Raw genomic sequence first — 16,176 nt, forward strand, 5'->3', positions numbered from 1 at the left:
TATCTCTTTGTTATTCAGTTTCTGATCAGGTTCTAGGGTTTTGCTTAATTAGATCATTAAACCCTAATTTCTTTTTTCTTTTTCCTGCTTCAATAAGGAAACATTGATGTTAAAGATTTGGTCGTTGATCGATGTTTGAGATTGATGTCTCCGGTTGTTAGTGAAATCCTCCGTTCCGGGTTTATGATAAATTCCTCCCTGAGGCGTAGGACCCATCTTGTTCAATCTTTCTCTGTTGTTTTCCTCTACTGGTTTTATGTTTTCTCATAAATAACTTCTCATCTCACTCCTCAAATATATATTTATATACATATTTATATATACAGGGGCCTCCCTATAGATTTATTACAGGCAGAAAATATATAACAAGGGGTCCTGTGTCTTCGGAGGCAGGGCAGGTTCTGAAGACCTTAGTTTTTATTAGTGAGTTTGTAGGTTTTTTTTTTTTTTTTAATCCAGATATTATTGTCATCTTCGGAATATATGGCTTCCTCTAGTGGGAATTCCTCAGGTTGCAGCAGTCGTGATGGTCAAAACTCAGCATCCGAAGAAGATTTCCAGTTAGCGATGGATCAGAGAAAGAGGAAGAGAATGCAATCGAATCGGGAATCAGCCAGGAGATCAAGGATGAGAAAACAGAAGCACTTGGATGATTTGATTGCCCAAGTGGATCAGCTAAGGAAAGAGAATAACCAAATCTTGACAAGCGTCAACATCACCACCCAGCACTACATGAACATTGAGTCTGAGAACTCCGTTTTAAGGGCTCAGTTATTGGAACTTACTCAAAGGCTTGACTCTCTCAACGACATCCTCAATTTTATTAACACAAGCAGTGGGATTCTCGACACTACTGATCATCATTATCACCCACATGCCCATGATGATTTCATTAACAACAACCCAATGGACACCAACACCATGTTTCTGAACCAACCCATCATGGCTTCTCCAGATATCTTTCAATACTATTGATCAGGATCATCATCCTGTGGTTCATATTTGGTCAATTCTGCCCTCGGTGTCTCTCTGGATTGGCGTTTTTTATTGGTGTTTCTTTAATGTGAGTTTTTTTTTTATTATTATTATATATTATGATATTTAGTTTCCAGTTTGTGAGGACATGAGAGAATCAATGGCACATGCAATTGGAGTAAAATAAATCTGCCCAGTATAAATATGCTGTGAAGGGCTCTGAATGAATTAATTAATGTATGTGGTCTCTCTGGTTTTTAATGTAAATAGATTTTATTCAATTTTGTGTCGTGTTTTCTTCTTTGTCTTAAAAGTAATATTTTTTATAATATGATTCGGTTATATAGATGTAAATCATGCAACTTTTGGTTGTCCAACTCCAGCCAATAATTTATTTGTTTATGCAAAAATTGTTTGGAATTTCGCCTCTCAGTAAACCACAGGCGCAGCAGCCATATGATGTCAGGGAGTGAGTAATTTAATCAAGCAAGAAAAAAAAAAGTGAAATTAATTCAGGGTTAATTATTGTTTAATTTTCTTGATTATTATAGAGGGTAGGTAGGTGCATTTACCTACTAATGACCAATGAAAGAGAGATTTTTCCATAGGCTTTGTGGGCCTTTGCCTCCTCTAAGAGGTTACCGAAAGAAACAGCTTTTAATTTAATTCTTAAATATAAAAAAAAAAACTTTTGCTTAATTTGTTATGGTTGGATTTGTTGCGCCTTCGTTTTCTTCCAATGGTGATCTAATTTCCTTTTTTTTTGGTGGTTTGCCTATAATTAATTAGAGTTAATGGGTCGTTCTATGATGGAGCATTAATGATGATTATAAAAATAAATATTAAATATGTACTTATTATTATGATCTAACCGTCATCATTAATACTCTAGAGCGGAGCAGTTTCATTGTATATTTGTATTCACTGCTTTAATTGAAAAAATATTTTTTCACTCTATAATTGATGTAATAGCTCATTTTCTCTGTTCATTTAAGAAATATTTTAAAACACTTCTATTAATTTGCTATTAGTTTATTTGTTGTTTGATTATAATTTATTGAGGAAAATTAGATATTTAATTAAAGAGATACTAAATATTTTTAAAATAAATTTCTAAAATATAATTAAATAACAAGTGACTCTCAACATAAATTTACAATTTAAGAGTAATTTAATGAAATAGTACTGATGCTCAAAGAATATGAATATATATATATTAATTTTTTTGAATGAAGTCAACAATGACATAGCTCGATTAAGCAATAAAATAATTGTCATTAGCCACAAACTATAATTAACATAACATCTTCGCGTGATTGACAGAAAAACTCAAAAGTAACAAACTCTAAGATTGAAAATGACTTGTTTGATTTATTACTTAATCGCGAATATTGAATAGAAAAATGTATTTGAATATTAAAACTTGCAAATTTATTCATGACGCTGTTAAGTGAGTAATTTTAGAGAAAAAAAACTAATAAAGAAAAATTAATTAAACAAATAAAGTACTAAGAAAGAAAGACGTACAAAGTTGACTGGTTCTGTGCGTTTAAATTGAAAAACAAAAAAATAAAAGTTGGCAAAAGCTGTGTTTCACATGGCACTCTAATGCAAATCCAAAAAAAAAGTCCTTTAATAGCCAAATTTTCCGATTCGTTCTTCGTTTCAAGTCTCGAAAACTCTAAATTAACATTTGTTTGGCACCAACGACACTTCATCGCTTAAATTAGCATTTGGTTAATGAAAGATAAAGCAAAATAAAGTAGGAAATTTATGAAAGTGCTCCTCCGGTGGGTTTGTGTCCTCCTGAATTCTTGTGTAACAAAGGTAGACAAAATCAATCTCACAGAAAGAACGTTTGGATTCTCATTTCTTAATGTGTGAGCTGATTATATAATGGGATTCGGAAAAAGGAAAATTACTTTTATTTTTTATTTTTTTTTTCCCTTTAAATTGTCTGAGTGTTGCATGTGTTTTTTTGTGCTTTTGGACACATGATGAAATTGAATTTTTCGGTGCGAATAATGACGTGCAACTACATGCTACCGTACAAATGGATGGTCACGTATAATTATACTGCGTAAGCAGAAGGTCATGCCGTCATATCATATGGGATACTGGCTGGATTCTGTCTTCACAACCAAACACTGCATATCAATTTTTTGGACTTGACTAGCTACAGACTGCAGCATCAGCCGTTGGATGTGGAGTGAGAAACTAAACAATAGAAAATCGGATGATGGGGGATGACGGGAGATGTTTGTTACAGAATCTGTACCATAGACAGGTCCCAATTTTTCTAGCTTCTCAAATTTTTTAAATAAATTTACTTACCTACCCACTTTTAATTTTTTTAATTTAAAAAAGAGCTCCGCTCTCAATTTTCTTACAATATTAATCAATTACGATCTTTTTTTAACCAAAGTACACTTAATCACCCAAAACACAAAATAAGGAGGTATCTCTCCCATCTCCCATCGCCCACGATCTTCACGTTCATCGTTCGGCTTTTAATCATTATTCATGTATAACACTTTGTTGATGTGGGGGTCCCCAAAAAAAAAAAAAAAAAAAAAAGTCACCATACAACTTAATTTTTGCTGAGATCTAGGACAACGGAACGTCGCTCAATACATGTTTGACAAAATGCTTAGCTGAGCACATGTCCAAACTACTAAAATCTTAACGAACTCAAAACGAAAACCTATCGCACTCATTCGTAATATACTGCTTAGCTTGCTGCCTTCTTAATTTTATTTTATTTTTATTTTTAAAAAAATTGGGCAATGCCAGCGAGCTTTGCTGCTATCGCCCACAAATTGTCTACGCGACGCTAGCGAGCTCACTGTCGTCGCCCACAATTCTTGAAGGATAGAGTATGGGCAGTGGGCATCATCGCTCGGGCGGGGCGACGATATGCGTCAATGGACTTGGAATAAATCAAAATATACGAACTTGATGAACTGAAAATTGATGTTAGTGTTCAGAGTTTTTTTTTTGAGAATTAGTGTTCAGAGTTATTGATTGCTCTTTGAGAGGCAAAGGTAATGTTGTACTGAAAGTTATGTATGTGTTTGGTTGTTAAAGTCATGTGTGGTTATTATTTTGTCAGAGTGGATGGTCGATGGAAGCCATCTACCCAATGTCGGTTTTGTTGACTTTTGTTTACTTTAATGGTAGTTTAATCCAAAATCGGTGTAAGTGGTTAACAAGCAAAGATTTGTTGGATGGTTTGTTTTGATAAAGAAATTTTATATGTGGCTCGATAGGTCAATTTATTTATTTACTTATCTATTTATTTTTGCAAGTTAATCATTGTAAGTAATATAAAATTTGGTCACTAACACTGTGCTATGCGTCATTAAAAACATTATGGATTTGGAGACTTCGGACATGCAAAGTAAAAACAGAATAACAAATCTGAGAAAATAAAAGTATGTGAGTCACGTGATTTATAAATAAATATAAATGAGAAAGACTAAATAAAATAGAAAAAGGGAAAATAATGGGTGAGATTAGGCTTGAACATCTAATCTTTCTCAGTGAAAACTACCTATAAATAGAGGTATTGAATTAATTAAAGGGGACCGGACATAAATTCTCAAGATAAAATTAATAAATTTTCTCTCGTGAATAAAGAGATAAAAGTACTCTCTATACTTAAGATTACATTTCTCGTTAATTTCTAATATTTTCGAATGAACTAAACATTGACTTAAGTATCGGAATTCGAAGATGAAGGATGTAATTATCGTTTTCAAATATTGAAGGAAATTTGGAACCTTCGTGATGGTATGTTTAATTATATTTTCAAAAGAGGACAAGATTAAAGATATATATATATATATATATATATATATATATAACCTCTCTCGTTTTCTTTTGTGCACAATTCCTAATTTTATATGGCCTAGCTAGATTCATTGCATTTTCCCCATGTTATTACTTTAATTAGTCATTGCATTGCATGTTCGAATTCCAACTACCCACAACAATTCTGTCTATGATAGCGTTAATGATGCTGCAAATATTTCAATATAGTGGAGACGACATTGAAGTAAAAGTGAGCCTGTAATGCATGTTTATTTTAAAATTTCCTGAAACTCAATGCGCATTGTTGGCAGTCCCTTTATCTTGCACGTTCAGCCAATTGCACTGTTTTTCTTTAAGAAATTTTAGGACTTGCCATTTGCATAAGCCCCGCTGTGGAGCCGTATAAGTTTTCAATATAATACAACTATATATTTTTTCCAAACTTAATTGGGGACTCGTTCGTTATTGTCATACTTGGGCTTGCTTTTAATTTTTAAAACTAAATAAACACTCACCTTTTTTTTTTTTTTTTTTTTCAAATCCAATGTTTATCGATCACTCGCTTTAGCTTTTATACTTAACAGTTTTGAACAGTTTTGATTCTCACACTAGTTCTTTTTTTCTTGGTTAAATTTTACTATGTGTATATCTCAATCAATCATATAAGAAAAAAATACACATATTTTTCCATGCGTATAAAGAGTCCTTGACACTTTATTTTATTGAAGACTTTTCTGTCCTAAAGTGGTGTAGAAAAAGATTATGACGTCATCGACACATTTTACAGGTGGGAACATAAAGATGTTGATTAAGAAAATGCATAAATGAAAATTAACAAGGGCACCAAAAGCAATAAAAAGGGAGCAAGAAGTTAGTGAATTTGGGTACTGCAATGCATTTTTAATTCGACCAATAGCCATAAGGGGAAGCAAAAATATGATGCAATCCATTTGTCATCCCTTTTTCATTTCTGGATTTTGATTGCTTGTTGGGGAAAAAAAAAGAAAGAAAAAAAAATTTAATAAAGAGTTGCATCCGGTTGAGAAAATGGTGTCATTTTCCCTGTCTATGTTTAGTGCAGAGTCAGTAGTTTCAAATGGCTCTATGCTACGAATAAATAATTTAATCTTGCACGGTGGAGAGCAGTTATTACCAAGGGCAAATTAATAATATTATATTATATTAGAACGTCATTATTTGATGGACATAGGCCAACAAAATTAACAAAAAAGAAGATTTAATCATTCTGCATCAACGAGCATCATCCATCATATTATTCGTTCACATGTTGGGGTAATCTAATTGAACCAGGGGTTTTAATTTTCATGGGTTCAAGCTAGCTTTATCCATTTTCAATCACCCCCTGGTAAAAGCTCTACCATTTAGTGATCCTAAATTTAAATGAACAATTTGACGACTTGGGAATTTAATCAGTATTTGGCATGGACTTCCCTCTCGTCTGCGTGCTTCAATTACAAGTTTTGGAGTAGGTTACAACTCTAAGTTCCAACTTTTTTTTTTTTTCGAGTAGAGCTTATCAAAAAATAAAGTAGGTCCATTAACATATGCGGTAATCAAACACGTTAATTTTATGTCACTTGATATTTAGTTGAATAATATTGTGTAAGAGTTGCTTCAGTTGCGGATTGAATCTCTTTAGAGGACTAATATGTGTATGTGTGTGTGTGTTGTTTTTTTTTTAAAAAAATAAAAATTAAGTAGAGATACACATTTCTTCTGTTAATTTTATGATTATACAATAAATACCCGTAATTAAAAAAAAAAAAAAAAGGCTTTAATTTGTATTAGCTTTCGCTTTTGACAGTGGCCTGCAGCATAAAAGGGCAAAAGGCAGTAGAGAGTATGATGTGAGACTATAATGACATGCCCACAAATAGATATAAAATAACCCAAATAATTGAGTGCAAAGAGACGCAAAGTAAATTCATTTCAAAATTTGGTTAGTTGTGACAAGCAAATCTCATTATCAGGATAATGATAAGTTAGGTTGTTTTACTCGAGTTTTGTTGCTTATTACTTTGGAAGATTGTCAAGTTTCTCCCACAAAATAAATTTTTTTTTTAAAAAAAGAGGAGTCTCGTTATTAAAATAATGACAAGCTAAGTTATTTTACTCAAGTTTTGTTGCTTATTACTTTGGAAGATTGTCAGGTTTCTCTCTCAAAAAAAAAGAAAGTAAGAAAAAAGAGGAGATAAAAGATCATTTATTGGTATTTTATTTGGAAAATATAAAATAATATTTATTATAAAAAGAATATTTAAAAAAATAATAAAAATTACATGAAAAGTCTTATTATTAATTTTTTATTTATACTAAAACCTAATATTTCTTCTTCTAAAAAAATAAATATTTCTTATTTTTAATATGTAAAATTTTATTTTTAATTTCAACTTATATTATTTATTTAATTTATAATTAATATAAATAAAAATATATTTGAAATTAAAAAAATAATGTAAAATTATGATACCAAGCGATTATCAAGTATTATAAAAACAATAAGAAGATAAATAGTATATATTAATTCAATGGAGAGAAAATTGACAATCCCCTTATTAAAACTAAGTCCCAAATCATCGAAGTGTTAAGTTTGCAATCCTTATCGACAAACTTACTTAAACATTAGAGTCCCAGGCATCAAAGAAATGTAAACGTGGCAAAATTGCAGTAAATGGCAAGATGCAGTTTCACCAGACATGTTATTGTCATATTTTTAAATCCATTATCAGCGACTACTTGAACGCCAGACCTGCATTCATGAGTTAAGAGACATGTATAGGAATGGGAAAAGGCCACGGTTAATGGTAAGCACAAACATTATAATTAGATTTAATACATTTGCACAAGGCAGTTTTTCAACATAAATCCATGCATTTTAGCTCAAAAGGCTGCCGTACAGCAGAACCACAGCCAAAAAAGAATCCCAGACAAAATTCTCTCATATCAAGCACCTTATTCGTATGGAATTTGGATATAAGCAGCATCACAGAAGAATGGAAGGTCAGCGTAAATACCCCTAAGAGCACATCTTATACACTCTAAAACAGTGAAAAGGAAACCAAATGCCACAGCTGTCCAAAAGTGCATCCCCAGCTTACCCCAGTATATTCCATATGGCAACCAAGTGCTCGCAGTCCCTACCACCTGCAGAGCAATCTCCAATAGCATTCCCATTACCACATGGAATCTGAAAAAGTGAGGCCACTCCTTTCTCCTCACCACTCCAAGATATGCAACAAAAAAATATGCCATCAAGAACCAGACTGGCAGTTTGCCAATGGCTTCGAGGAATGGATAGGTCAAATACTCAAAGTCTTCTAGGAATGGGTGTAAGTGATATGCTGTCTCAGCATACATCCATGTCTCATGGAGTGGCATTAAGTAAGGGATGCATGCCAAGCTCCTCCACCACCATCTAGGCTTCTTGGTCATAGGAGGAAAACGAAAACTATACGGAACATCCTTTGAAGCTCGAGGAGACAAATGAGACCTGCGACTCATAGGTAATGAAGGGATAGTGTGTGCCAGACTACCTTGTTCCCCACTTAAAAGAGGGGTTGATGCAGCAGAAAGGTGCAAGACAGGAAAGCCTGCATTTAAAACGATATAGGTTAGAACAATGGATAAATCTAGCATTTCTGAATCATCAGGATTGCACAAATTCCCTAAGTATTTCCAAAATTAAGGTCCAGAAGCCAATTATGTTACACCGCATTTATTTTTATCCTGATGCAAAGCGAGAGAGAAAGAGAGGGACCGTGGAGATGGTCATTTATATACCTCCAGAACTCCAGGATCCAACCCAGTGATGTGTTCCCCAAGAACTCCTGGTGCTTAAACCTGCTGAATGAGTAGGCGAACCAAGAATACTTGCAAAAACGGAACGATTTTGCTGTACGTTACATTTATTTGAATTTGTGGGAACGCACCCAGAAAGTGTAGTGAATCCGTTCAGAATCATTGCCTAAACCTAGATGAAAGACCACTGAAAGGAGAACGCAAGAAAAAATGTGAGCATAATAAGTGCAAAGTGGAAAGAGCACCCCCAAAAGAAAAAAAAATTTAGATAACAGAAGCAACCCTGCAAAATTTCTTCAGTTAGAATGCTGTCATTATGATATTTACATTCCAAATGTAAACCCTTTTTTTATAAATTTTGTTCCTTTTAAGGGAATATAATTATATTCGTCCCATACCTCAACATAGACTAATAACGAATTGGGAACAGTTCCTATGCTCTTGTTGAGATGAACTTTCCAATCATTTGGAGGCAAAAATGATGGGTAAATGGTAGACTCACTAGGGTCCTAAAGTGTGGAAGTAGTAAATGCAATCAAGGATGCGCTTCAACACAACATAAACATAAGATTAGTAGATAATGCACCCAACGTTTCATTAAGCAGTTTTACACATGCTAGTTGAGAAGGTCAGCAACCAAACATGCTGTATCCACAATGGATAGTGTGAGAGAAGGGTCTCCACTCTGAGAAAAAATTAATATTGTACAGTGATTTAACAAACTGCCTACATACTAGCACGAAGCAACGGAGCTAACAGCATTAAATAAATTTAGCACCAGAAAAAAAAAGGTGACAAAATTGAAAGATAGACCATATCTCGGAACTCCCTTCTTACAGATGATCCTCTACATTCCTTCTTAAAAAAAAAATCTTGTCCGCAGAATTCATGATTGAGCTAAAATCAATTACAAGGCCCTTAAATTCTCAAATCTTTCAATTGATTAAGAAAAAAGAAGTTAATCACCAGAGTGATCGGTCATACTCCATAAATCAATAATTGTTTATTCATGAACTTAATCGAAGGTAATAGATACTGATAATTTTTTTCTCTTTTGGGCAAGACACTGATAAATTTTGATAAAAGAAATAGTCCCAAAAATAGAGGCAAAATGCTACAACATTTTTCCAGTAAATGGAGTAGGATGAAAACCTCAGAATTCTTGACCAATAACAATATTGCTTAGTGAAAAAGACCATTTTAGAGCCAAAAAAAAAACTACAACAACAATAACCAGGCGAGGGAGCCAAAAAGCTCCTGGGTTTGCTAATTTTTGTTGTCATATCCACCGAATGAAATGCCGAAGCCAGCTTAACAACACTACTTATATAAAGAAATCGAGATCAAGCCATCGTGTAAAGAAATTACCTTGAACTAAAATTTGATAAAGCAGAGGCTCTTGAAATGCTACTACAAAGTCACTAGGGTTTATCGTTGAATCGCTCTTGGTTTCATAGCCTATCCTATCCTGGTTAAAAGCTGAACGGAACTGGCCGGTAATGGTAATAATACGTCAAGGTTTTAACTTTTAACAAGGATATTCGAGTAATACGGCGACGGTTCGAGACACAAAATTGGGTCAAACGAAATGAAAACAAGCAGCCCAAAGTTGAACTTGCACCGTTAGATAAAACGATGTAATCAAAAGCTCATTGGGGTTGCTCTAGTAATAGACTTTACTTATCTTTGGAGTCATGAAAGCCCATTACAAACTCGGGTTTGGATGGGCACCCGGGAGCCCGTTTGTGCTGGCTGCCAAAAGAGCACGCCTCGTGCAATCCGCGGGATAAAAAGAGAATTGAGTGAGAGGCAGAGAAAGGAAGAGAGAGAAACCGACCGGCGAGAGGAGATCCGGCTAGCTTGTCGAGAGCAAGACATAGAGCGAGTAAACGAGTGTGAGAACCAAAACAAAAAGAGGAAGAGATATAACGGAGAGAAACTGGCGTCTAGAGCAAAATTGGGGGTTAGGTAGACGAGCCGGCGAGGACGGAGAGATAATCCGACGAGAAGTGAGAGAAAAGATAGGAGATTAAGAAACGGCAAGAAATCATATCGGCTATTTCTCCTGTTGTGGGCCTCTGCATATTTTCCTAAAATGCCCTCGTGATGCAGCGATTTTTCAACTTTAACTGGTGAGCCTTTTCGTCAACTGGTTTTACTTTTCGTCTTTGACCGAATCTGTGTTGAAGCTTCGTGTTTCATTGCTTATTGGCACTCCAAGCACTGCAGCATCGCTTCATTTTATTGTTTGTTTTGACCTTATATTGACATTGTTTGTACAATTGTGGAATCTGAAAATCATTTTATTTTTCACTTTTGTATTTAATAGGTGAGAAATATAGTTCATGCGAGTACTTCAGATAGGCATTTTTGTGTACAAGTGATTATGGGTTCGGCTTGCTGTGTTGCTGCAAGGGATGGGACCCTTCCTAATAGAACCAGAGTTGAAACTTCGCGTAGAAATCTCATTTGCTCTCCATCATGGAGCTTCAGGCGGGATAATCAAAGGCGTGTGGCTGGTGAAGTTGAAGAATCTCCATATCAAGTGTCCCGTGGAGTTAACAGGAACTTTAGTAGGGAGATAAAAGGGCCATTTGATTCTGAGAGAGGTAATCATTCCGATGGCGGAAGCCTTGAGTTTGTTGGAACGCCATCCTCTCTAAAATCGCCAGTCCATGAAGAAATGGGTGCAAGTTTGATGACTATGCCTTCAGGTAGATTTTGTATTTGTGTCTGGTTATAATGTTTACCATATTTTAAGTGTTTCATGCTAGTTCATTTAGAAATGCTCATTTCATATATTTGTAACTGTCCCCTGCGTTGCAATTATGCTTTCATGTGAATAAATGTTGTATTAAGAGATTAACTATATAAGGATTTAATATTGTTCCCTTTAGGACATGTTCATATTCTCTTCACAAGTCTAGTTTGCTTAAATTAATTTTGTTGTTGGGCTACAAACTTTCATACTATTGTATTATAGTTCGTACATTGAGAACTTCTCATTTCCCTGCTTTCAACTGCTTGTAGCGTGTTGGTTGTCGTTGCTGGACAATTGGGTTAGTTTTGATTAATGTTGATTGAGGATGTATGTACTATTGGACACTGTTTTAGTTCGATGGTGCTTAAAATAGAACTGTGAAATTAGAACATTATCTCAGTCCATAAATTTTGGGATGTGATTATGTGAAACATGGTTCTTTACCTGCTTCTGTTCCCTTTTTCTGTATGCAGCCATAAGTAATATGTTTCATTGAACATATCCTCTGTGTGTGTGTGTGTGTGTGTGTGTGTGTGTGTAAAGCATTTTTCATGTTATATTTGATGTTTTTCTGCATTATTGCTTCAGACTTATCCATGGCAAGCAATTATTCGACTGAAGTGAAATCCATGGCTAGCAATTATTCTGTGGAGGTGAGTTTCTACTGGTTGAAACGCCAGCTAGTGGAAGACATTATTTGTATGCTGTATTTTTTTCTTTAAGTAATGTCAAAGCTCCTTGCCTCTGTCTCTTCGTGGATTTACATCTAGCCTTTTGCTGATTGTTTTAGGTGAAGAACTTAGCAGAATCACCAAACATTGCTGATATATCTACACAAAAGCTTTCATTTTCAATTCCTTCACCGTTCTCAACTCCTATTGCTGATCCCTTGTGTGCCCATGCCCATCCACTCCCTCCCAATTCAACCCCATCTAGACGGGCCCGCCGTTCACCTGGGCACCGGCTGTTGAGACAGGTTTCTGATAGTCGAATCCTGGGATTGAAGTCGCCAAATAATTACTGTGTGTCCGAAGGTAGGTCTTCTTTTGTGCTATCCGCTTGCAGCAACGACTTAACTGCTGGATCATATGGTGGGTCTTCTGATGGCTGGTCCATGCGCACCTTTTCTGAGCTTGTGGCCTCTTCTCAAAGAGAAAGGTGGTCTTTTGACAGCGAGCACCTGGGCTTTGGTCACTGCAATGTAAGTGGATCCAGCAGCAGGTTCTCATGTTCACCCTCTGTGGATCTACAAGCTTGTGGTGCTTGCTCAAAGCTCTTGACAGAGAGATCTTCATGGTGCAGCCAGAGAATTGGTGCCAATAATGAACTCTCAGTTGCTGCTGTGCTTGTCTGTGGACATGTTTATCATGCAGAGTGCTTGGAGATTATGACAGTAGACACTGATAAGTATGACCCAGCTTGCCCAATATGTGTGGTTGGAGAAAAGCAAGTGTCAAAGATGTCAAGAAAAGCTTTTAAAGCAGAAGCAGAATTAAGGGCAAAATATCATAAGATATCAAGAAACCGAGTTGTGGATAGTTACCTCGATGGTGATTGTGAAGATTTTTATAACCCAAAAGATGCCAAACAAGATGGAAAAACTCCGAAGATTGAAGCTAGTTCTAGCACCAGGAGCTCCTCAGTGAAGCCTTTCTTGAGACGGCATTTTTCGTTAGGGTCCAAGTGGAGTAGATCAGTAACAGATAATGATTCTGTCTGGAAGAAGGGTTTTTGGGCCAGATATAGGAAAGATTGATTTACCACAGCTTGGTAAAAGGTGAGGAGATGTGTTTTATTTTCTGTTATGCTAGCACTTCTTTGACTTGTTTTTATTACTTTATAGTGTCTAGCTTTGTTAAGTAAAATGATTTTTTCCTTTAAAGGTTTTCCAGGAAATGCTGGTGATATTACTACATTGTGAAGCTGAAGGCAGGCTGCTTTCAGATACTGATGTGACGTAGTTGGTGTCCAAGCTCTTGGCTTCCACAAAATATAGATCCCTTTTCTTTTCTCAGGTAAATCCTATTGCAGGCAATTGTAGGATAGTCTACATCAACCCGACCCACCTGATTACTCAAGTTCTAATTGAACTTCTTTTAGCCGGTTGGCCTGGTTCAGGCTTCTGCTTTGAGTTTCTAAAAACTTGCAGCCAGCCAGAACAATGGCGTAGCTTGTGAAATGCTAGGAATAAAATGAATGTTATGGTGGGCTTTTGGAAATGTTATATTGTTAGGAATTTAGCTAAGATATGAAATATTACTCTATTTTAGTCTGTGTACTTAATGAATGATTCCTACGGAATGCGACAAGCAAACTCATCAAGTCTTCAATTCCACAGATGGGAATTGGCTTCAAGCATTGTTTATTGCCACCAGTATCTTGCTCAGTGGCATACCTTTATTTTCTTACCGCCTTAAGCTTGATTAAACCATTTAACCGACATGACAAATCATGATGCTTTTCTGGTACCATATCTGTTAGAGGATATTGCCTTTTTGTGTGTGTGTGTGTGTGTGTATGTTTTTTACCAGGTTGTTACTTGACACGATAAAGATGACATGAATGGAAGTGAATAGCTAATGTTGTGATACTCGCAAATTTAATAGACGTCAGACGTGTGTGATTAGAAAGGAGCGCCGATTGTTCACGGTTGGTATTGTGGTTCCCAATTTGTGTTTTAAGGAATTTTGGCACGTGTTGGTTGATGAAGGTCATCGACCTAGTAATAAGAATTTGCCCGTCGTCGTTTTAGAAGGATGCTCAATTTTCGCATGGAGAAGAATGTCGCATTCAATGCATCGCAATATTAAGCTAGTGGACATCACATTAATACGCAAAGCATAGGGGGTAAATTTCCATAACTAGTCCAAAAAATTTTGGGTTTTTTTAGATAGGGTGGTTTTTTTGAATCTATTAAATTTCGCACTAAATTTTTATTGTAAAAATTTAATTTTATCAATTATTTATTTCGCATTGATCTTTCTTCCATTTTCTACTTCCCTTATCAAAAGTATACATGAAGTAAATATTACATTTAACAAGTGAAATTGTTTAAAAATTAATAAATTTAGTCATGTTGTAATCTAAAATAAAATGAAAGGAATAACACTCACTCATCATGTTAAAATAATAATAATAATAATTAAAGTTTTTGTACTATTATAAATTTTTTGGTCATCCTTCAGATGAGAACACGAGAAAGAATAAAAAAGAAAAAATAAAAGGAAGAAACTAATTTAGGTTTTGACTATTATTATAAAAGAGAGAAAATAATTACATAAGGATAATTTTGTAGCCTTTGAAATTAGTAAATTAAAATAATAAATATTTTAATTAAATAATGGGGTGCTGAAAGGAAATTAATGGGTTTCGACCAATTACCTGCGAAGCTCATTAAACTAATCTTCTTGTTCAAAAAGACTCATTCTTTTGTATTATTTAACAAAGCACAACATATGCAATTTTGTGCGATGTTCACATAAACACAATAATTTTATTTTTCTTTTATTTTTTAATTTCATCAATGTTATTATCCAATTTTGTTGTGTGGTTTGTTGCAACGTAATGACGAAGAACAAATTGGCAAAGCATAAACAACCAGATCGTTATTATTTATATGTTGATGTATGAATTTGTTGGCATTTGTAACTTGAGTGTTGAATTTTGTCGTATGGTTTAAGTATTAAAACTTATTGTTGCATTTACAAGTTAGTAATTAATATTAGGCTGCCTTTTATCGCAATATGAAAAAAACAAAAACAAAAAAAAAAACAATGCTACTATAGTTTTTTTGGTCAAAAAATAGTGATAATTGCAGAACATATGATTTTTACAAGTACAAAAATGTTATCTTTATGGGTGACAGATATCTGTTGCACAATGACCTTAATATAAAATGTAAAATGTGTGATAAGATTTCTGTCGCAGTTTTTCTGATTTTTGTTTTTTTTTTTAAAGTACGTTTTAACCCAAAATTTAATCGGGGTGTGAAGCTTTCGTCTCCTCTGCATCATTCAATTGGAGATCGGAATCATGCGGCATCAAAACGACAAGCGTTACTGTAATGGACCCACCAAATTCCTCTGCTTTTTTGCCTTTGGTACTCTTTGTTACAAAAACACACATTAATTAAATCAACATGTTGAATCACAACGGTGTTGATTCATATGATCACCGCCAAGAAATATAATTTCCCATCTAATCAAAACCATTGTGGCGCCACATAAAAAGGTTCCAGAACCCTTTGATCCTCAGCGGATGGTGACTGATCAATCATGTACGTAGGTAATAGCATTTTTACGCACTTCAACAAAAGTTCATAGAGATAATAATATTCCCAACCAATCATGTAAATTATGTAACCGTATAATTATCCAAATTATAAAATAGTCCATAGAAACTACAATTGCGGAATTTACACTTTCTCACTTTTTTTTCTTTTTTTTTTCAATCTATCAACTCAAACTAAATATTATATCAATCCATATTATTTTATGAATAGAGAAAAATGACATCTTCACTCTTCAACAATAACCACATCAATTTTGAAAATAAGATCAATTGTATGAAAATATTAATCTTAATTTCTTGCTCACCAATTGATGATTTGTTGATTTTTTTTTTCCAGAGTGGCGATGTCTATGATTTGTTCATAATGGTATTGGTTTGGTGATTTATTGATAGTAGTGAGAGAACTTTGGTCTAAAAAACTTGCATTTGTCCTAATTTAGAGGACCAATCATGTACATGTTTCCAAAGTGCTAACGCCAAAAGATAAGATTTGAATATGATAATAACCTATATATATA

General features: G+C 34.5%; 3 protein-coding genes across 5 annotated transcripts; 2 read left to right on the forward strand and 1 right to left on the reverse strand.

Annotated features, from left to right (window-relative positions):
* The first annotated feature begins 6 nt into the window (after positions 1-6).
* Positions 7-1,259, forward strand: LOC18040153 (bZIP transcription factor 11). The gene has a single exon (XM_006434993.2). It carries the CDS (start codon positions 484-486, stop codon positions 973-975), a length of 492 nt encoding a protein of 163 aa, XP_006435056.1. The 5' UTR covers positions 7-483; the 3' UTR covers positions 976-1,259.
* Positions 1,260-7,607: 6,348 nt separating this feature from the next.
* Positions 7,608-10,063, reverse strand: LOC18040154 (protein TIC 20-I, chloroplastic). Of its 2 annotated transcripts, none has more exons than XM_006434996.2 (3): positions 9,976-10,063; positions 8,590-8,794; positions 7,608-8,399 (listed from the first exon to the last, which is right to left on the reverse strand). In XM_006434996.2, exons 2-3 carry the CDS (start codon positions 8,768-8,770, stop codon positions 7,762-7,764), a joined length of 819 nt encoding a protein of 272 aa, XP_006435059.1. In that variant the 5' UTR covers positions 8,771-8,794; positions 9,976-10,063; the 3' UTR covers positions 7,608-7,761. The 2 variants fall into 2 exon arrangements, with proteins under 2 accessions (XP_006435059.1, XP_024039960.1); XM_024184192.1 differs by lacking the exon at positions 9,976-10,063 and adding an exon at positions 9,006-9,634.
* Positions 10,064-10,650: 587 nt separating this feature from the next.
* On the forward strand, positions 10,651-13,723 carry LOC18042703. 2 transcript variants are annotated; one of them, XM_006434994.2, is made up of 5 exons: positions 10,651-10,739; positions 10,937-11,321; positions 11,957-12,021; positions 12,159-13,145; positions 13,252-13,723. In XM_006434994.2, the coding sequence occupies exons 2-4, from the start codon at positions 10,994-10,996 to the stop codon at positions 13,122-13,124; spliced, it is 1,359 nt and encodes a 452-aa protein (XP_006435057.1). In that variant the 5' UTR covers positions 10,651-10,739; positions 10,937-10,993; the 3' UTR covers positions 13,125-13,145; positions 13,252-13,723. The 2 variants fall into 2 exon arrangements, with proteins under 2 accessions (XP_006435057.1, XP_024039959.1); XM_024184191.1 differs by having other exon boundaries at positions 13,261-13,723.
* The last annotated feature ends 2,453 nt before the right edge of the window (positions 13,724-16,176 follow it).

This window comes from Citrus clementina, unplaced genomic scaffold, assembly GCF_000493195.1.
Source record: "Citrus clementina cultivar Clemenules unplaced genomic scaffold, Citrus_clementina_v1.0 scaffold_5, whole genome shotgun sequence".
Taxonomy (NCBI): Eukaryota; Viridiplantae; Streptophyta; class Magnoliopsida; order Sapindales; family Rutaceae; genus Citrus; species Citrus x clementina.

Coding starts and splice junctions, on each gene's coding strand:
- LOC18042703 (XM_006434994.2), top strand. CDS start 10,994: ATGGGTTCGGCTTGCTGTGTTGCTGCAAGGGATGGGACCCTTCCTAAT. Junction 11,322..11,956: donor TTTGATGACTATGCCTTCAG/GTAGATTTTGTA, acceptor TTATTGCTTCAG/ACTTATCCATGGCAAGCAAT. Junction 12,022..12,158: donor CTAGCAATTATTCTGTGGAG/GTGAGTTTCTAC, acceptor TGATTGTTTTAG/GTGAAGAACTTAGCAGAATC.
- LOC18040153 (XM_006434993.2), top strand. CDS start 484: ATGGCTTCCTCTAGTGGGAATTCCTCAGGTTGCAGCAGTCGTGATGGT.
- LOC18040154 (XM_006434996.2), bottom strand. CDS start 8,770: ATGATTCTGAACGGATTCACTACACTTTCTGGGTGCGTTCCCACAAAT. Junction 8,400..8,589: donor TGGATCCTGGAGTTCTGGAG/GTATATAAATGA, acceptor TTTTAAATGCAG/GCTTTCCTGTCTTGCACCTT.